Raw genomic sequence first — 22,046 nt, forward strand, 5'->3', positions numbered from 1 at the left:
ATTATTGTGAGCTATGCTAGACCGATATGCCCGCAGTTTCCAACGTTCGATCATTTTACCCATCTTGACCAGATTGTCGTCTCTCAGGGGAGCTGACCGTGGCTCTTTCTCGTCGCTCGAGTTGTCCAATAGTTTCAGGATCCGATTGAACACTTTGCTTCGGGTCCTGGCGCGAACCGGTGCAGCTTCTGCTTGCCGCTGGAATCGTCGTTTTTCCTCTGCTGAAATTCGCCGCCAGTCACGAGCGGCCTCCTTGACTGCATCGCTGGCTCGGCGTCCCGTTCGATGGTAGCCGCGCGAAAAATTGATAAACGGATTCCGACTGAACTCGCCGAATCGTGCGATTTGTGTGATCTCTCCGGTTGGTCTAGAGGTCGAGGCAACCGCGTGGTCGTCCTGCATGTTGAGAGTACTTTCCGGGGGGGAAAAGGAAAAAAAACACCGCAACTGTCAAAAGCAGACAAAGCAAGCAAAATTATTCCACAGAAAAATTCCACCAAGCTTACTTCGACTGAACTCACGCTGTTTTCTTCTTTCTTCTTCTCTTCCTGGATAGATTGCACACGGGCGAAACTCCCTACCAGTGCACATACTGTGGGAAGAAATTCACCAGAAAAGAACACCTTACCAATCATGTCAGGTGAGAAGATTTGTTTTTCAGTCCGGTTCGATTTAACGAATCCCGTCCCAGCCTATTTTGGGCTGGGTTGGTTACCCCCGGTATGGAAGATGTACTAACATTCGATCATTTTCGATAACGTTCTTTTCTTGGCTCCCACGTGGTTTAATCCGAACCGCAGGTTACACACCGGAGAGACCCCGTTCCAGTGCACTTATTGCGAGAAGAAGTTTACGCGAAAAGAGCATTTGACAAATCACACGAGGTGAGCGCAGTGTTTTTTTTTAAATCCCTTCTCAGTAGTGTTTTTAGCAGTGTAATGTTGATAGCCATAAGCATGTGTTTGCTTGGATATTATGCTTGTGGCTATGGGATTGGTAGCTTCGGCCACGCATAATCCAGTGCGCATTTCTTTCTGAGTTTGAAAAATCAAACGATCAAAGCTTGTTACGCTTCACTCCCCCTTGACACAAGGTGCAAAGAGGAACGTGGTTTAGCAGAAAAAGAACGCAACGCGCAGTTCGGAGAAACATTGGCACATTAAACCCGGCAAAGCTAACGTTCCTCTTCTTCCAACAGGTTACACACCGGCGAAACGCCGTTCCAGTGCTCGTACTGTCAGAAGAAATTCACCCGCAAAGAGCATTTAACGAATCATGTCAGGTGAGCGTCGTTTTTCCGATTTATGTAGTTACCTTTTCTCCACAAGTTAAACTTTTCATTAATTAAAAAAAAGCGAGTAGTAAATACTAAAGTAGTTAGTTTTTTGGCATTGGGAAAATTGTAACCTGGCTTTGGGTGTCAGTGCTCTTCTGACTCTCCATACGCGATGGATAGTGATTTTCTTGCGGGACGTGTCCGTTTGGACCGTTCGAACGTAAACTTTGTGAGTGAGTTTTGTTGTATCTGTGTGTGACGTAATTAGTAGTGAGTTTTTGTTCTGATTACTACGTACATACCAAGCATCAGTAGTGTACCGATGTGGGAACGACGTAATCGATCCGTAATTCAAAGAGACTGGAACTTACTTGAAGCTAGGTTAGAGTTTTCCTGTTACCAAAAACGAAACGAAGAAGAAAACAACGTGAAAAAATTGAAACGACAATTGCTTCCTGCCCCCGGAGAAAATTTACACATATCCAGAAGAGAGGCGTATAATCTTATTCGGAACCAACCTTTTCTGAATTCTTTCCGACAGATTACATACTGGAGAAACCCCCTTTCAGTGTACCTATTGCGAAAAGAAATTCACGCGCAAAGAGCATTTAACGAATCATGTCAGGTGAGCGTCGTCCAGAGAATGTTTGGTATTGGGAAAATTGTAACCTGGCTCCACCACATAAAGCACACCCCCTTTTATTTCTTTTTGAAGGTTGTTTTGGTATGGAAAAAAATTAATAACGATAGCAAAAACAAAAAAAAGTCGAATGAAGAACAACGGAAAAGAAAATCGTGTGAAAGGAGGGGGCCTGAACGTTTCTTTGAGTCGGTTTGTTTTGTTGTACAGTTTGTAGTTTTGTTTCGTATTAAAAAAAATTTCGTTACTATACATACTATACTTCCCTTCGAAAGGGGATACCGACCTAGACAACGATTAGCGGCGGGCTCAAAGCTGGGTTAAAGTTTTCCTCGTATTGAACGCGAATAATCAAATTGTCCCCATCTTTCTAATCCGAAAAACAGAATACACACTGGCGAGACTCCGTACCGGTGCACGTATTGTGAGAAGAAATTTACCAGAAAAGAGCGTTTGACGTATCACATAAGGTGAGAGTACGCTCCTGTATAATCGTCGTTACGCACGCAAGCACGCACACATATCGTGTGGAGTCGAGATCCCATTGGCACCAATTAAAGCAATTCTCGGGCGAAAAAGTTGGGAAAATTATAACCAGAGGCTCCGTTCTCCACGAAATGAAAATTCTAAATTATACCACCCACTATTTGGCTCGAAATCTTTGGCAATCCATCCACCTAATTTGGCATTTCAGACAAAATAAGCAAACAAAACTATTCAAAATTTATCCACCCGACCCATAAGTTCCCAAAAATTTGGCTCACTGGTTTTGGTTAAGATTTTCCGAGTTTTTTTATCTTCGAGGAGGGCTTCCAAATTTTGTTCTAAATTCTCGAGATGGCGAAAGATACCGTTTGGAAAAACACGACACATGATCTGTGGCGGAAACGAGAAAGGAGGAGAATCCGGAATATGATTTAATTTGTCGTATTTGTTTCTCTCTCTCTCTTTTTTCTCTTTCTCGATTCCGTTTGGCTCTCCACTCCCGGTCCACCTTTGCAACAGATGGCACACCGGAGAGACTCCTTATCATTGCACATATTGCGAGAAAAAATTCGCACGAAAAGAACATTTAACGAATCATGTCAGGTGAGCGTTGACAAACTTTTCTGTAATCATGTTGTGTATTCATCATTTCGTTCGTATCCACTAAATGTATTCATAGCTAATAATGATTTTTTTAGTATTACGCCGCAGTCTTCAAAAGATTTTTTATTTCAGGCACCTATTAGCGAATTAAAGCAAAAAAAAATATTGTTCTCATGTGCTCTACCGTGTACCTTTGTTGGACCAATCAAATTTGAAAAAAAAAAAACAAAATATTCGGCTATCGTTTTATTTCTTTCCGGTCTTGCACGTTTACGCAATCAAAATTCGAATCTGCGAAACACTTAGAATCGATCAAAAACCCGCGTGTCAAGTTTCCGTTCTGTATCAAACGAAGCGCAAAAAGCATTCCAAACAACAACAACAAAAAATAAAATGAAGTCGTTTTCAGTTTAGTTGATTCTTTTGAACACGGTGCCTGCTTACGGAAATGTGGTTTTTGTTGCCCTCTTATCGATGTAGCATGCAGCCAGAGGCGGCGGACAGCGAAACTTTAGCGAAGCGAATTAAGGCTGATTGGCTTCGGCTGATAATTTACCATCATGAACATATGGGGGAATGGGGAAATGGTTGGAAGTTTTTTTTTCAACCTGAGATTTCATTTTGTGATAAATGTTTTCAGTATTCATTTCTTACTTCCAGTAAAAAAAAGTTTTGAGATTTTTGTCAGTAAAACTTTACTGTTATTGGGTTCTGTGCCATTTCCGTATGGTTTTGATTTGAAAACTAATGTCTGAAAATGTGATCTTTATCAAAAGCATATTATTGACTCAAACAAAAAATACGAAAAATTAACGAACACCGATTTGATTCGGTATTTTATACCGTATTTTCACAGCTGACCGTGCGGTAATTGAATTGATTACAAAGCTTTCGGTAATCATTTTTTTGCTGACCTGTCAAAAACTACCAAACCGTACACTGTTTAAATTATTGGATAATATTTATTTTAACGAAAAATTATGAGATCTTCGGATTTTTCCACTCCATTGCTAGGAGGTGCAACAAACAAATAAAACACTTGAAAATGGCGATGTGATTCAGACACAATGATATAATAAAAATAAAGAATATTTACTGAAAATTTCAATGAAAAGTTCATCTCCAGGTTTTCACAATTTCTCGCTTTTCAAATATAAAAACACTTAATTGTCATTGATTATCCAGTCTACCGAAGCTCGGTAAGTGAAAGTAATTTTACATTTTATGCGATATATTTTTACCGAACATTGTGTTTATTATTTATAGAATTTTGTTACAAAATATTCGAAATGTGAATTGAATGTACCAAATTCAAAAATTAAAAATTTAAGTGTGTAAGCGTTGCAATCCTCGTTCGTTACTGTTTATTTACAGAATCGATTGAGTCTGTGCAAAGTGTCTATTCCTAAGTGGCTAAGGTGACGCTGACGCCAAATTCGAATGATATATTTTCTGTTGGTGTAATTCCAAACGAAGTAAACTGTGAGACAAACGGTGCTATGCACTGATGAGTCGAAGACGAAACATATATAAAACCAGTGGCGTCTCGTCCTTATATGCACCTCGTGCACTCCACAAGGGGTCAATTATTTTTTAGATTCTCTATTTATTCGATGGCCTCAGTGGCTTATGCTTATGGCAGTTGAAAACAAATTGCTGTCTCTGTTTTAACGTCGCAGCGGTTTTATAGATGAAGTTATTCACAGATTTGCTGGATGTGCAGAGCTTCGAATCCTTCTATTGTATCGATAATACGAAATAGGTTTAATAAAAACTTCCCATTCAAGCGTATATCGTTGTTTCATTGAATAAACACAATTGAATATTTATTCCTCAATCTTTAGTTTTTACTTACAACGAACTGTTATATCTAATATCATACCACAAAATCAGAGCACATTCCGTAAGTTTTGTCACGAGACGCCACTGTATAAAACTTCGTAGAAGTTTAGAATAATTGGCTTCCAAAATAAATTTGAAGCTTCCCGTAAAAATTATAATAAACGCATTAAATCCTACTGAAATCTTACTCTGTAACGGCCGGCGATGATGAACTGAATATCAATATAAATATCATATCATTTTTTCATTAATAAAAAAATTGCAGGCTCCAACAAAGTTTATTTAAGCTTCCTCATCAGAGCTAATAAACGTCATAAATGACACTCTCAGCTCCTATTGCAAACTATGAGAACGAGATCCATGTCCAGTCAATAACAAAAACGGAATGGTTTCTTTGATTTACTTTTACAGTCATTTTCGATTTTCAGTGAAAATCGTATACTGTGCAGTATCGATATTCAACCGAACCTTCGAGAATCGATAATGACAGAAAGCGATACTCCAAACTTTTTACCTGTTGGAGCTCGTATCGATAGTAGTTTATCTTTCCAAAGATGTTGTAGAGAGTAAAAAGTTTGATTTGTCATATTTTAGATTATCAATATAGTTAAAATTGATTGATTTTCAATATATTGAAAAAAAATGAGTATTGAAATTCGACTAGATCTGTTTCGTCCTGTAGGGAAATGAGTGACGTTGGTATTGATACTCTCTTTTTTGAAATGTTTCCTCTCTTTTCGTTTATTTTGAATGTGATCATTTACGAATTAGATAGTAAAAACACAAAGACAAGGCTGTTGGATTGTAATCTGCTATAGACTATACGTGACAATTTCAAGCTCTGTCTCTCAAACATGTTTCTTGGAGAAACGAATAGACTGGCGGAAAACACAAATAATTAAAAAATTAATTCACAATCGAGTTGTTTGTTGCACCATTTATCATTTTATCTTAAGTGCAAAATAAATCAAAATAACATTCCATATGTCAAATTCTAAATTGATTCGTAGGTTTAGTCAAATTTAATTACTTTCTAGAAAACAGCTATAGAAATGTCTAATTTTTCCTAAAAGTTTCAATCTTCGAGAAATGGTATGCAGCCTAAACTTGCCCATACTTGCATATCAGTCCCATATGGAAAATCGGCATGTCAAGAATAAGACGATCAAAATTTTATTTTCGATTTTTTTGATTTATTGTGCTACCTAATTCTAAATCATGAAATATCGGTAATACACATGAAATATCGGTAATACATAATGCTATTTCAATATTGCAACAAATTAAATTATTGAAATTTGCACTGAACATGCGGGTACTTTGCATATGGGACAGACATGAGTTGATATTTTTTTTCACATTTTACTGAACAAACTCTCCACTTTTATTGCAATTTCTGAGAGTATATTGAGGATAGATTTCATTTCTCGAGCTTACTCAGAATTCGCGAAAATCGATATGGGACTGATATGCGAGTATGGGTAGTAAATGTGATACTGAATTTTTAGTATTGTGGGTTCCGAAGGTTTATTTTTTTCACATTTCGTCTTCGATTTGTTAATGCCTAGTAGCTCAACTTGGAACCACTAAGCAAGTTTAAAAGGAAAACTCTTCGTTTTTAACGTGACATTGACCACACGTTGGTCAATGTTGAAAGAAGAATAAGTTTTTCTGTTGAAAGAAGAATAAGTTTTTCTGATCGAAACTAAGGAAATAAGAAATTTATCGAAACTGAATTTTCTATGTACCATATTTCTTTCAGCAAAATAATGAACTCGTCAAAATGGCTTTCGATGAATTGATCCGTTCGATGAAACGGTGTCCAGTGGAACACTATTCGGTGAACTGACTCGTCACTTCTGTTGTAATTTATAATATCCTTTTATCTTAAAACTTTAAAACATAATTATAATTAATTTTAAGTTTGAGCAGGTTAGTGCGAATTAATGTTCTATCATGACAAAAAAAAATGTATTGATGGAAATTACCTACGTACATAGTTCGATTTTTCCAAAAAAAAAAACGATGAAATAAGATGTTTTTTGAAGCTACAATTTCTTCGTCTAAAAATCAAAATTGTGGAGCTTCTTCAGCTAATATTAGAGTTGGGACACAATAAATTGTCACTGTTTCACATTTTCATCGTAAGGAAGCTCTGTCGTTTGAGATTTTAATAGGAAGTAGCGGTTTTCTGATAACTACAAGTACATTTTTTCTTTAAATTCAACGTTTTATCTTCGACTCTTCTGTGCATGGCAGCTCAAAATGAACTGTTAGTGCAACTTAGCAGTTTTACTAATCATAAAAGAATGAACTAGAAAAACTCTAATTCTATGTGCGGGTTTGGGCATCCGAACCCACGTAGGCTGACAAAATATGACGACGAAAATTATTAACTAAACAAAAGTAAATGTATTGACACTAATAGTACTGTTGTTGTACCGTTTAATTCCAATATGTTACGTCATTATACTCTTACAAAGTCACTATTTTCATGAAAGTGTATCAAACGTTATAATACAGATACGTATTTCGGAATGATACTTACATCCTTCTTCAGTGTATCGGTTTTATAAGTTTAAATAAATATTTTATGAGAATAAACCTTTAAAACTGATTTCATTCCTTCCTTCCGATCATACTAAAATGATCCTCCCTTTTTTTCGTTCTACGCTTATTACTGATTATATCTAGAATTCCTTACCATTGAAAAAATTTCATTTGTTTTGTTCCAATGGTGTTTCGACTACTTCGCTGAAAATCTTTTAGTAAAAAAAGAGTTACAAATTAGGGCAACGCTAAACATTTTACAAATTAGATTCACTGATTTTATCTGGAACTGAAATTTAGTTGATAAAACATCATCATATTTGAGCTAAGATCGCGTTAAATATCTTATTTTGGGCTGATCGTGTGAAACGATTAAACCTAGACAGGAGTGGTATATATGGAAGGGATACAAAAAAAAGAACAACAAAAGGAATTTTTTTTATGAGGATTGGTTTTCTCAGTCATTCTCAGTCATAGAATGAATAGCTTTCTTCGAGCTGTTTTATTCAAATACAGAATAAGTTTTGTTCTTGACAATATTAGTCATGTTAAAGGTAGCGCAGTTATCGGAAAGGAAATACTTGACATGCGGTTCAACAACCTGACTTTAATTTTACGATCCGCGACATAAATCTTACATTGGTCCAAAGGTACAGCACAAATTCGCCAATCAAGTTAATCAAATGTCATACGATTTAAGTGAATCATTTAGCTAAACTCGAAACTTGTTCGATAGTGATCTGTTTTCAATCGCTAAACATAAACGAAGCATTAAATCATACCAAGTTGGTGTAGTTGTGTCCTACCTAAGCACAGCATATCTAAAACAGTACTTCCTCGTCTGTGTTCTATATATTTCAAACAGATTGCACACCGGTGAGACGCCCTATCACTGTACCTATTGCGAGAAAAAATTTACCCGCAAAGAGCATTTAACGAACCATGTCAGGTGAGCGGTTGGTTAGCTGATAGAAAGATTTAGAAAAAAAAAAATTGTAATATGAAACAATACTGAAAACTATGAATGGTGGTGTCAAAAGTTTGTCAAATTTTGCCTACAACGAAGCTTTTTTTATTGCCACTCCCGGATAATGTGAAAAGCTATTAGCATCGAAAGTCCAAGCCAGGCCGAACAGTTGAATTTCCACAATGTTAGCACGAAGTAATCGGTTGCAAATGATTCCAGGGGAGCAAAATTTCCAATTTCGATGAACCACAAAAACCATGCGAGATAAGCCAATTTTTGCAATGTTTCGGTCCCCATACCACTGGTCCACTGGAATATCATTTTGGAAAGTTCAAATATGGTAGAACCCGCCTAGGGAATGAGTAATATGCGATCGCTTCTTACAACTTGCTGAATATTATGCGAACCGTTTTATGACTAAGGAAAGCAAGGCACCGTGTTTAACTTTTCCGTTTTTTTCTCGTTTGTTTCGTTTAACCAACAACTGTAAGATCATTTGTACATAAAAGTAATGCAGAGAGTAAAAGGAAAAAAATAGCAGCCCTAGCATATATCGGAATAAACCAGCAAAGAAATGAAAGCCTCCCCAGCATAACAACATCTTGTCTCTCTCTCTATCTCTTTCTTCAACAGATTGCACACTGGAGAGACTCCCTATCAGTGCACATATTGCGAGAAGAAATTCAGTAGAAGAGAGCGTTTAACGATTCACACAAGGTGAGCGTTTATTTGCTTTCCCATAATTCGATTTGCGAACTTCCCCCGCCTTTTTGACAGTATACACCAATGAAGATATATCAAGTATACGACAGAAGAAAGAAATTGGCAAATTTTGGCTATTGAAACCCGTGTTTTTTGATAATTGAGAAAAAATACGTGACTTGGCTTTCGGTTTTTCGTGCACAAAAAGTCACCTGGGATGCCGTTTTTTTTCTCGTTTTGTTTTGTTCTGAAGAAAGATATGTATCAGAAGGGTGCAGAAATGTAAATGGTCCCCAAAAATCGAGTCAATGTGTGTACAGTGAACAATCATTCTGCCAATAGTACTAAATGAATAGAGCTAAGCAGAGCCAACCGTTTCATGTTGATAGACTTGCAAAATTATTGATGGTACAGAAGAAAAAACCAAAGACGAGCCGGGTGAAGAATGTTTGAAATGTTTTCAGTTTTGCTTTAAACAATAATGCTTGTCCCCTCTCTATCTTTCTCTCTATTCAATTCTGTACAGAATACATACCGGAGAGACCCCTTATAGATGCACATATTGTGATAAGAAATTTACCAGAAAAGAGCGTTTAACGTATCACATAAGGTGAGCGCTTCATCTGTTCCCAAAGCAGTGCCTCCACCACTACCACCACCACCACCGCAATCATTTCTTGTTTATTTATTTTTTCTGTTTTTTTTTCTCCATAAATGATCGTATTCCATTTTCTTACATTCGACTTTTGGATAATCCGTCGTGAAATTTGATACTTGGAATGCAGGGTTTGTGTTCGCCGACTTTTCCAATGATCAAATGGCAGAAAGACGTTCAAAATTCAAATCCCCATTCATTATGCTACTAAGGCTGATCGTTTCCGACCGAGACGTACCAAGATAATCGATTCAGAAGGTAACGGTCACTTGTGCGTGTATGGAAGTATTCTGCACTCCACATTTTCCAATAGTTGCGCCAAATCTGTCTCCGGTATGCGCGCTGTTTGCATGTCTGAATTGCTTGGAAATTTTGCGGGCCCTTGCCTACTCAATCCATTCATCTTGGTGACGTACCGTTCTGCCGACCGGACATTAACCATGTCTATATCTATCTCTCTTTCTTCCATTCTTCATCAACCAACCCTTCCCAACAGATTACATACCGGAGAGACCCCCTATCAGTGTACCTATTGCGAGAAAAAGTTTACGCGAAAAGAGCATTTAACAAATCATGTCAGGTGAGCGTTCAAAATCATCATCACATACGAATTGTCTCCTATTCCAACTGAGAACTGTATATATTTCTATTTTGCGTGTATATGTGTTGCAATGCACTTCTGGCGCGCGCGTTAGTTTCGAATTTTTTGCGGCCACAGATTCAAGGGTAGAAAAAGTGACCCCCAAAGTGCAAGTTTTCGGTTACCGATCGCGACCCGTTTTCGATCCGTATCGTTTTCATACACGTACTATTGTTTTGTACTGAACCTGTTGCGCGTCGTTTTGTTTGTCCATCGTTAAGTAGTAGTACAAATTGTTGAACGGAAACTAGAAAGCTGGCATCTGGATGGACTCTTTTTCCCCCTCTGAAAACTGTCCGGAGATCGAACCCAAAAGTCCATTTCACCACATGTGTATCGATTTATTGTTTAGTTTAGATTTTTTTTCTTCTAAGAAGAAACTTCCCCATTACTGTAAGTTATTATTCATATCACCAGATTGCACACCGGAGAAACACCTTATCAGTGCACTTATTGCGAGAAGAAATTCACTCGAAAAGAGCATTTAACCAATCACACAAGGTGAGCTTTGTTTTGTAGTTTCTTCGCCACCGAAGATCCTGTCCTGGTTGATTTCGTAGCCCATCCCATCAATCCTTTTTCTAACCCCAGTTTTTTTTAGTGCTGGGACAATTTTCCACTTCGTTTGGTTTTCAACTGTCCTTGAAACAGTCCACAAAAAAAATGAACGGATCGAAAATTCTCCCAGTACTAAAAACTTTATATCCCGGGCCGTTGGGTATCCTTTGCTAAATACTTTCCCGTCAGCTATTAGATATCGGTTTGGTATGGGGTCTGTATCAAGAAAGGTTCCTTTCTTACTCAACAGATTGCACACTGGAGAGACCCCCTATCATTGCACCTATTGTGAGAAGAAATTTATGCGAAAAGAACATTTGAAAAACCATGTCAGGTGAGGTTCCAAAACCAACGCTTTCGTCCCACCACCCATCCAGCCTCATACACATGCGCCAAATAGAACGTCCATCTTGGTGATCACCAACCAAAAACCCTTTCGGAAAGTTGTTCCCTATAATTCCAACCATAGAGGATAAATGATAATTTCCAACCCCCTTGTAACGAGTAAGAATTGGTTTTGACCTTACAGTGACAAATAACTGAAAATTTTCGCAAAATTACTACCTCTCGGGGACTATTTTGACTGGACGATGGATTACTGAAAAAAAAATTGTTAGCTTTGATTGAACTTGTAGCAATAGTAGCAAATTAGTACCAGTAGAATCCGCTACCGTTTTGATCTTCGACCTAGGTCTTGGAACAACTTTTTTTTTGTTTGGTTTTATTTCTATAAATATCATTACACACACACCCTCTAGAAAGTCCATTTTATTCTCGCGAATCTAATATCATATCTTCCCCGACCGTAATCCAAATCTGCCATTCCTGTTCTCGTGTTTTTTTTTGTTTTGTTTCCCAATATCTCTTTCTAAATGTATATTGTGACAGATTACATACTGGAGAAACTCCCTATCAATGTACGTACTGCCAGAAGAAGTTTACGCGAAAAGAGCATTTAACAAATCACACCAGGTGAGACTCACTTCCCAATCACATTCGCTATCTCTTAACCTGCTCCCGGATTCCCGCTCACCACGTTTTCATTCAGTCATTTTTTTTCACGATCACGATCTACTAGTTTGAAATTGCTTTCGAAATTCAATTTTTATACCATTTTTGTTTGTTTATGGTTACGAATGTAAGAGAATCCTTAAATCCGGCCTTTGAGAAGCTGGTTGCCTCTCAGCAGAATTTCTGAAAACAAAAGCTAAAAACTATTGGAATTCATATTTGATTACATATGGAATCTGGTCGACATGCATTATAGAGTTTGGTTTATAGGAGAAATTGGTTACTGTTCTAAGGTTTTGTTGCTGTTGTTGTTGTATATGAACTCTAGTGTACTGTAAATAACTGTAATATCGTTCCGGTAGCGAAGTTTTCAAGTAAATTGGGAGTAGTTGTATAAAGTTTTGTAGTTAAACTGATTACTGTAGGAAATTTGTTATTTCGGGTGAACCAAATTTCGGGTAAAACATCAAGTGGAACGATGAGCCGAGTGTCTTCATTGAACTTATTACTTGGAGTAGTTTTGCATTTGAGTTGGTTTTTCACATTCACCAAAAAAAAAACGGTCTATGATTCTTCAACAAATGAGCAATCCTTTCTCACGGTTCAGTGGAGACACCCGGTAGCCATCGTAACAATATGTTTTTATTCGTGTAGGTCGGTTTGATACCATTTCATCATTTTACTACCACACACAAACACATCGTCCTAGTCCTACTAACATTCTGTCCCATACATGCTCGAAACAAAGAAACCAAACAAAAACTGACTACCAAGTTCGAATTCTAATCTCTTCTTCCAACACAAATTATCTTCGCAACTAGATTACACACTGGCGAAACTCCCTACCATTGCACTTACTGTTCGAAGAAGTTTGCTCGCAAAGAACATCTCACAAACCATCTCAGGTGAGAACTTTTTTTTCCTGTACGTCGTAAGTAGTTCCGGCACACGAAACCTCCCCCTAACTTCCCGCTTCCCCGCCCAGGGACCGATACTCACTTTGTTCGAATGATGTTAGATCACTTCCATTGTTTAACCCGATTAGTTAGTACCGTTGAGCCGAAACGGATTGACCAGTACAAAAAAAAACGTGTTTCTTTCACAAACATCATGTCGGTGGCTGGTTGCACCAAACCGCACCAAGCCTCCGAGCTCATTTCCTCTAAAGCAACTAAAGCAAGGCATTAACTTCATCACCATCACCACCTTTCATATACTGATCATCCTTCCTTTAGAAGAAATTCAACAACAACCAAAATGACAAAAATTAAAAAAAAATCAAGAAAGAAGTTTCCTCACGTTTCCTCCATCAGAACACGAAAACTGTGTCCAGTAAGACGAATCTAATCTTCCGATAATATTATCTTTGAAACTAGATTACACACTGGCGAAACTCCCTACCAATGCACGTACTGTTCGAAGAAGTTCACTCGAAAAGAACATCTCACAAACCACCTCAGGTGAGAGATTGCTATGTTTTTTTCTAAGATGTTGGCATCACTGTCAATTTCCTCATTTTACTTCTCTTTCAAATATGTGTGTTTGTTTATTTCCCCTTTGCTGCCGCTAGTGTCGGTCCCCGTCTAGGTGTCCGATGCTAGTCGAAAAACCGTATTATATCTCTTCACCATTCTATCTGTGTCATTTGCATCAGACGATCTGTTGATGTTGATTTTTATTCCCACCAAATTTTGTTGAATGCTAATACAGTGCAATTTTTTTTCCATACCAAACGCGCTCACTGCCGTAGGTTGCACACCGGGGAAACTCCTTACCAGTGTAATTATTGCCAAAAGAAGTTCACGAGAAAAGAACACTTAACGAACCATGTCAGGTGAGAATCGTTTTCATTCAAACATCCACTCACCCCTCCGCCCTACAATTAAAATTAAAAACAAAAAAAAAGAACGACACCCACCAGAAGATTAGCGCCCAAATCGATGGTCGAAGAGCTTGGTGAGAAATAAGACCCCGGCCGTTTTTTTTTCTCTCGTGGTTGTCCTCACCGCGCGCGGGGATCGAAAGTATGATTGTTCACTAACAAAAACGTTTCGCAAAATCGGATAGGATTTTCCTTCCAATACTCGCAAAAACTACGATCGAACCATATCTCTGCACTGGATCTCGATTAGTCCGGGGACTTATTTTTTGCTAAAGCTTTCCTCCAATATCGAAAAACACATTTCTTATACGTTTAGTGTCGGTACACGCAATATACCAAGCAATGATTGTCCTTCTAAAATGTTGTGTCTCTCTGTATGCTTGCATTTCTCCGCCTTCTATTCAGATTACACACGGGCGAGACACCTTATCAGTGCTCGTATTGCCAGAAGAAGTTTACGAGAAAAGAGCACTTGACCAATCACACCAGGTGAGGATGATGTGTTGTTATTGCATTCTTTAGTTTGTAAGGACCTACGAAGCGAACAAGCCCTCATTTGTTTTCTCTCTGTCCATCTGCGATTAAGTCCAATTCAGTTACAGCCAGTAAGAGTACCAACCAAGTTGTTTACACCGGCAATGTTCCGCGTTCAAAATGCACTCGAGCGATAGCAAACCGAAAAGATTTCATATGGAATCATTCTAAATTATCAAGCAATAATTATCAAAAAGCCGGGTTCAATACAAAATATTAGTACAATTTCCTATTCCACCACAAACACACAACTCCTCCCCCCATCTTGCCAGCCTAGCCAAAGTAGATACAAAATTCCTTTAACGGACAGGGAAGTAACATGGTCAGCGCGTAAGGACCGACCGGATCAAACACGAACTAACTGCGGGATCCAACCGCTGCCGTGTCCTCCCTGTCCAGACCATATAGCAATCGAAGGATTCTGTTAGACGAGCACCCTTGAAAAAAAATCAAAACACCAACAAACCGAAACCGCATCTCTCTATCTATATAAATATGTATGTATCTTCCCTCTTATCACAGATTGCACACTGGAGAGACTCCTTATCATTGCACCTATTGCGAGAAGAAATTTATGCGAAAAGAGCATTTAACGAACCATGTCAGGTGAGAGGTGTTGATTTGTGTCAAAAGAGCACTAACCCCAAACAAATTAAAAAAAAAGCACACAAAAGATAAACAAACCGAAATTAAACACCCAAAGCAATGAAACAATGCCAATGTATTAGTTTTGTCCTATCCCTGTTTCCCTCTTTCAAACAGACTTTTGTTTCATAATCGTTAGACTTGTTTCCTGTTTTGGTTAGGTTTTAGTTATTATCTAGTTTGTTTATTATATAGTTGATTTAACGCTTTGGTTTGTAATATTTATTGCTTATTTCTTCTCTCGTGTGTGTCGGTTTTCTAGTAAATGGGTTTCCAATATCGCCGTCAGTGAATTACTTGATTATTTCTTTCCAGTAAACGTTTTTTTTTTTCGAATGTGAAATAAGTCATTTCGATTGGATCTTAACTTTGTGAAATACTTTACAGTGAAAGTATATAAAAGTAAGGTTTACATTGAAAAACCAAATGGTATTACGGAAGAAACCTCGTAGCGAGCCATCCCTATCGTACAGTTAAAAGAACAGATAGTATTTACTGCGCCATTTATACTTGATTAGATTTTTTTTGCTCAGTCCGTTTCCCTCAGTGCACACATATAAATAAGCTCAGTATATGAAAACGTGTGCAGATTAATCTTTAAACTAGCAGATTTCTAATAAACGCTGCCTATATTTATTTACCCGCAACTTTACTAAGGTTTCACTTATCAAATGAATGATTGAAAGCAAAAATTTGCTAGAACCGGACGAAAAAATGTTGAATGCAAAAACCGGTTCTTCCAAAACAAAGGTTTTCATCCGGTTTTTGTATTAAAAGTTTTTGTCGCCTGCCGCTAAACTTTGAATGCAAAATTTGAAATATTTTAAAATACCGTTTTTTTAACGAGTTTTCCAAACAAAGTTACACTTTTCCGACTATTTAATTCAGTCGTTCAAATGTTAAATCACAGATAACAGATATACAGACTGCAACAAAATTTTTTCAGAATCCTGTTTAAATTTCAAATTTGCTATACGTTGGAAACACTACTGCCACCTACTCGACTATTCGCCGCGATCTTTCAAAATGTTCCACTATGTTCCGGAACGATAACAAAATCCACCTGCATGTTTTTAAATATTTCAACTATAACAAATTAAACACTTATCACACGATTTCCCTAAGGGTTAGAGACAAATTTATTTCCATGTCGCATAAATCACACGAGAATTTGATCGGAATAAAACAAAAATAAACTTGCCATTTTAACCAACAGCGAAACAAAATCTAGCGTGAAGTGAATGTTGTACCCAAAATTGTGGCTCATGTGAAAGCGGCACCCGAATTATGATGGCACCTCGTGTCGATCGTGGTGACATCTGCGCTGATTGAGCAATATTTACACACAGTTCATATGTGAACCTGTATATCTGTTATCTGTGGTTAAATGAACATTTTTGAATTTGAAATACTTTTCATGAATTGACATTCACTCTTGCTCGCTATGAACTGACTGTTTTCTACTGTCATTGAAGCAGTTTCATTGCAAAAATTTTTCTAAACCTGTCGGCAAACTTGATCTGGCATCTCCGATGTGAACGGCAGGTGGTATTTTGTGCTAATATTAGTGTGCGAGAAAAAAGTTTTTGTCACATTTTTAGCACTAGAGTCTTTCAATTTACAGCACTCTGAATAATACAGCTTCGGTTTTATGTGTTCGTGATACGACAAAAGAGCCATTTTTCTTGCGATTGCACTAAAAGAGAAGTGTTCTCAGAATCGTTGCTTCAACTTACAGTTAAACCAAAGCCCCAAAATGATAAACAATGTTTCTAATGTTGTTTCCATTTCGTAACTGCTGTCAAACCGATTGTTTGAAGTTTGAAACTTCGGACCAAAGTTTAACACTATTGAACTGAAATGAAATTGTATTCCCTGACCTAGAGAGGTGAACGAGCATAAAGCTGAAACCTCTATAATCGAAATAAAATGTCATTGTAATTGGTTTATTAGAAATTTGTTCATTAATGCACGGTCGAAAAACACGCTTATTTTTCGAACTCCTTCAATATACACATTTTCAATTCGACTAACGTAAAACTTGGTCACTATGACCACTACTACCTCGAATTCAAAATAAAAATCTATTCATCTTCAGTACCAGGAAACTGTATGTTTCTTCCACTAACCAGAAGAACATACACTGCAAAAAAAACATTGCACCAAAAAGCATTTTTCAAATATCTTGTCGGGGGTCACAGAAAACCTAACCGAGATAAATATACGGGAATATAAGCATCCTATCGATCGTTACGATGGCTAAATTCCATGAATTCAAATTCTAATCGCTACCGCATCCACCATATCCGCCAGATTTTGCTCCTAGTGACTAATTTATGCACTCAGATTTAAAAAAGAGACTGGTTGGAAAGAGATTTCCTTCGAATGTTGGGGTCGTCGCTGAAGCGTTTTTTTAGGATAATGAAATCATGGTGTGAAAGTGGCGTAGAAATGCTTCAACACTCTAGATTAGGAAAAAAGTATTGTCTTCTTTGTCAGATCAGGGACATTTCATATTAATTATAAATTTCATATTAATTATAAATTTAGATCAAAATTAGTATGGCTGTGTGAGCCATACAAATTGGACACGAAATTATAATTTATTGTTCAACTACGAGATGTCGACTAATGACTGGATGTTATATGAATAACAAAAAAACAAAGATCTCGTTTATATGAATAACAAAAACACAAAGATCTCGTTAATTATGAATTGGTTGTGAATACGAACATTTTAGATAGAAAATGTTGTGGCTTATGTCACCAGTGACTTTTCTCATAAGGTAAGACAACCCAGGCTGAATTCTCTTTTTTTTCGAAATTGCCTGCGTTAAATGCTTACGCCTTATCAAACATTATACTTACAGAAAAGGTTTTTTTTTGGTTCCTGAAAAATCCATTTTAGTAAACACTGGTGTAAAGTTTGACTCGTATCCAAGATGACCAAGTTTTCCTGACATACGAATAGGTCAAACGTAAGCTTTATAGGGAATTGTAACAAGAAAAATAATATTTTGCTATCTGCACCAACGTGGTTAATTTATTTTTACACCATCCATTGAAAGGATTTACCGAGCTACATATTCAATAAAAGATTCGTTGATCAAAGAATTCATCATCGTATTAGAATACGATGTTTTGGAGCAAATTGAGCAGAGTAACATTGGCCTTTAAAATTCCGTTGCTTTGTGATGTGATATAAAAACACGGATCCACGAACATAGTCATTTATATGCTTTCCAGCAACTATTTGAGTAACACAATCGTTAGTACATGTTGGCGCTCAGCTCGTTGGTTTGCAGAGGAAGAGAGCGACAAGATAGTTATCACTTGTCACATTTGGTACAGAATAAACTTCGGCATTAACCCAACTAAATATTTTTTGTAATTTTCGATTGCGGAATACGAAATACAAACTTTAAGCTAGGTACTCAGAACATCAAGAAACATCTTTACAGTAATTTCACTAGCTTAAATGTATGCCTAAGTGAAACCTTAAGACTTAAGCTTGAAATTGATTTTAGTTATTATCAGCGAATTGGCGCTATTGAATTTCCGCAAAATTTTGACATGCGAGAGAACATCACATACAAAACTGTATTCAACAGCAATTTCATTCAGTAGTTCAATTGCAGAAATCATAATACGGTTCAGATAGTCGTACCCCGGATCTAATGATAATAACGCATTGTTTTTGTATGATCCGTTAGTGTCTGTTTGAAAATCTAAGTTTTATTTTTTTTGGTGTGATCAGAAGAGCAAATAACGCCAGACAGAATTTGTTGAATGGCCAAAGTTTCTGCCAGCGGTCGTCTCTATCACGTCAGAAATCGTAATTATGGACCGATTTAAACTCAATGGCTCAAGTGATATGTTTTGCAAAACCAGCTCTTTCATGTCTGAACTGTAATCAAATTCGATTGTAAATTTCTGCAAGATTTTAAACATTTTCTAATCAATTGTTATTATTGTTCTGTTCGATTCTGATACATTTATAGTAGGCTATGAAATCTGTTTCCCCTTTGAAATGTAGTGTCAATTTTTTCAACTGCACACTAAGAAAAAATCTTCTAAATTTACGTTTCTATAGATGCACATGAAAGGAGTGTCGCAGTGCACTTAAATTTACGATTCGAAGCATGTAAAATATGAAACATATCATCAATCTCACAGTTGGAATTAATATCGAAACAGACACAAACTTTATTTTTACATCACTATTCTTTACGTTTCGTCTTCGAATCGTCAATGCAGAGCTGTTCAAATTGAACTGCTTTGTGCAAACTTGAACAGTACAATTCGAACCGCTAAGCAGACGTAGAGTTAACGTAAAGTTAACTATATTTTATATAGTGCCCAAGCGCAATGTCCATCCTGACATCTCGAAGATAACGAATAGGTGACTAAACTGGCCTATCACAGATTTTGGTTATTGAGGGGTTTGACTAGGAGCCGTTTTTGTGCTTTTTTTTACATGTTAATGGATGTAATATTACGTCATCATCATTACGACACGCTTGAATTTACGTCAAGTGTAAGCCACATTTTTTCTAAGAGCATGGAAAAATTAAACATTTCCAAAATGACTAGAAAATTTTAGTTTTGAATGTTGAAGTGGTAACGAACTGTTTTTGCAACTTTAATAGATCTCTGAATCTCAGTTCACTATAATTATTATGAGCTAAAATGCTGCAGGGATCCGTCAAAACAACCAACAGAAGATTGAAAAACAAAGCAATAATCATTTTTTCATAGTGTTTGACAAAAAACTTATGCGGTAAAATGGTGCATACGTTTGAAAATGTGAAATTCCTTCCTTCCTCAAGCTATGTTTGTTGCATTGATTGGAAATATGTAGATTTCATAAATGTGTTACTTTTATTAGTAGTTTTATTTGAAGACGCACTGAGAGTCATGTAACTAAAATCGGGATCGGTTATAGCGTGATGGGTAAGCCAATGTCTTTCGCGTCAGACAATTTTCTGACCTGAGAGGCGAATGGCTATAATCGAAATAAAAATTTCACTTGATAGTTAAAAGTTCATGAGTAATAGCATGCTTCTCTTCTATTGTGGTTAGAAAAGCATCCCAATTCTTCTATTTTTCACATTCTGATTGGTGATACAGTTGTAACAAATTTACTCAGAAACAAGATATTTTCATTATCAGTTGTTCTAGTCCTTGATCCTTTAGCTAATTTTAGCTGATCTTCAAAATATCGCTAACCACCAATCAAAACTGCTCTTTTCGAGTTATACATGTAATGTAAGCACTCAATTCTTGGTTGCAAACTGGACCGAAACAAGCTATCTTCATAAAATTTATTAGGGTTTTTTTCACAATTCGCAAGAGAACACTCCACTAACCATTACCGAGTCTTTTTGCTTGGTCAGTTTTTGTTGAATACAGGTAAAAAGTTGAACTTGCTAAGTAAGCATTTTATTTGAAAATTACTTCAAAGTTAGTTGAAATTCAAATTCCCATAAATTACTCACGAACTAGGACAAAGCCAGATTAAACGCGACAGGCTGAGCGATGCGTTGCGAACTTTGACACATATGTCAAAATAAATACAGATGCGTTTCAAGCACCACCTAGTGGCTGATCACACTGTGTTTACATGTATGTCATTTTTTGTTGGAGTGCAATCGGTCAAGCTTCAAATCAAAACGCTTCGAGTGTACCGTTTCCTATGGTTTCATCAGATGTTTTTTTCGGAGCTTAGGGTAGAAAATCGATTTCAATTGATTCTGTAAGTTTCATCTTCGATTCGTTAGTGCGTAGCAGCCTCTAATTGAACAACTAGTGTAACTTCATATTTCAACTTGAATCACGAAGCAGATGTAAAGTACAAACTCTTCGCCATTTTGCTACACATATCTGATAAAATATTCTACTTTGTGTAGAAAGAAATCACTTTACTTTTCATCGACTCAATAATCACAAGAGTTATGTTAAAGATTGGATAGCGATTTTGCAATTTTAAGAATTTTGATTCCCATGTTATGTGGAAAACTTTCAAAATAAAAAGGTTTGCGAGTGATCTAAGTTGTAATAAACAAGAAAACCATAAACTTCGTTGATATTGGATACCCAAAACTTAGACCTCTATCGAATCTAATTTAACCTTGAGCACTGTATAAAAAAATCCTTCGATAACGAAATAACCAAACGTTCGTAGTTTAAAACACTGCTAACAGTTTCACCATAGATTAGCCTACAGCCGATTCTTGAAATCCTACCGATGTGTATTTTTGTCGAACCTTGTACACTTTCCGTTACTATGTCATGTACCCAGTCCAATCACCTCCTTCACCATCCTTATCCGTTGTGTATTGTATTACTTCCTTAGGCAGCGACTTACTCCTCCATTCATTTGTCAGTTCAATTAATCTATCGTACACGAAATTTTTACGTTTTATTTTTCAACTGTTTTTTCTCTCGTTTTCTCTCCCCTCTCGAACCGCAACCACACTCTCGGACCAAAAAAATCTAAAATCTCTATCCAGATTGCACACCGGAGAAACTCCCTATCAGTGCACATATTGCGGGAAGAAATTCACCCGAAAAGAGCATTTAACCAATCACATCAGGTGAGGGAAAACGAAATTTCTTATGATTTTCTTTCTTCCTTTAGTTCTACGTTTATAGTTTAGTTGTCAGAATTTAATCCCACTCGAATTAGAGCTTCTACTTCCTCTTGTTGGTTCTAATAGTATAGAACGAGAGCGCGTCACAAGCAAATTAGAGGCAAATTTGCGGTTCTAGGTAAAAGTGAAGGTTGTTTTGTTTGTTAAGCAAATTTAGAAATTACACTTCTTCGTTCACTTGCTAGCCAGTCAGTTTGGCAATTTGTTAGAAATGCAAATGAATAGTGGCTATAGATTAGGACGACAGATAAGTCATTGTTCTGTTCGTTATTTATCACTCTTACCCTACAGATTGCATACCGGAGAGTCTCCTTATCGGTGTGAGTACTGTAACAAGTCATTCACCAGAAAAGAACACCTCAAGAATCATGTCAGGTGAGGGCCGTTCGTAAATTTTATTCG

The 22,046-nt window shown here is 37.0% G+C and overlaps 1 protein-coding gene across 50 annotated transcripts in view; it reads left to right on the top strand.

Moving 5' to 3' along the window:
* LOC131429915 (zinc finger protein 271-like) overlaps window positions 1-22,046 on the top strand; it is a 44,477-nt gene that overhangs the window by 6,849 nt on the left and 15,582 nt on the right. For 6 of the 50 annotated variants that reach the window (XM_058594371.1, XM_058594370.1, XM_058594393.1 and 3 more), the window contains exons 6-25: window positions 557-640; window positions 801-884; window positions 1,199-1,282; window positions 1,818-1,901; window positions 2,303-2,386; window positions 2,922-3,005; window positions 8,263-8,346; window positions 8,998-9,081; window positions 9,593-9,676; window positions 10,218-10,301; window positions 10,779-10,862; window positions 11,170-11,253; window positions 11,808-11,891; window positions 12,752-12,835; window positions 13,307-13,390; window positions 13,681-13,764; window positions 14,218-14,301; window positions 14,869-14,952; window positions 21,504-21,587; window positions 21,936-22,019. In XM_058594371.1, coding sequence (XP_058450354.1) covers window positions 557-640; window positions 801-884; window positions 1,199-1,282; window positions 1,818-1,901; window positions 2,303-2,386; window positions 2,922-3,005; window positions 8,263-8,346; window positions 8,998-9,081; window positions 9,593-9,676; window positions 10,218-10,301; window positions 10,779-10,862; window positions 11,170-11,253; window positions 11,808-11,891; window positions 12,752-12,835; window positions 13,307-13,390; window positions 13,681-13,764; window positions 14,218-14,301; window positions 14,869-14,952; window positions 21,504-21,587; window positions 21,936-22,019 — 1,680 coding nt within the window. The remainder of the gene's footprint in view (window positions 1-556; window positions 641-800; window positions 885-1,198; window positions 1,283-1,817; window positions 1,902-2,302; window positions 2,387-2,921; window positions 3,006-8,262; window positions 8,347-8,997; window positions 9,082-9,592; window positions 9,677-10,217; window positions 10,302-10,778; window positions 10,863-11,169; window positions 11,254-11,807; window positions 11,892-12,751; window positions 12,836-13,306; window positions 13,391-13,680; window positions 13,765-14,217; window positions 14,302-14,868; window positions 14,953-21,503; window positions 21,588-21,935; window positions 22,020-22,046) is intronic. The other 44 variants (XM_058594375.1, XM_058594376.1, XM_058594374.1 and 41 more) reach the window with 44 other exon arrangements.

This window comes from Malaya genurostris, chromosome 2 (genome assembly GCF_030247185.1).
Source record: "Malaya genurostris strain Urasoe2022 chromosome 2, Malgen_1.1, whole genome shotgun sequence".
Taxonomy (NCBI): domain Eukaryota; kingdom Metazoa; phylum Arthropoda; class Insecta; order Diptera; family Culicidae; genus Malaya; species Malaya genurostris.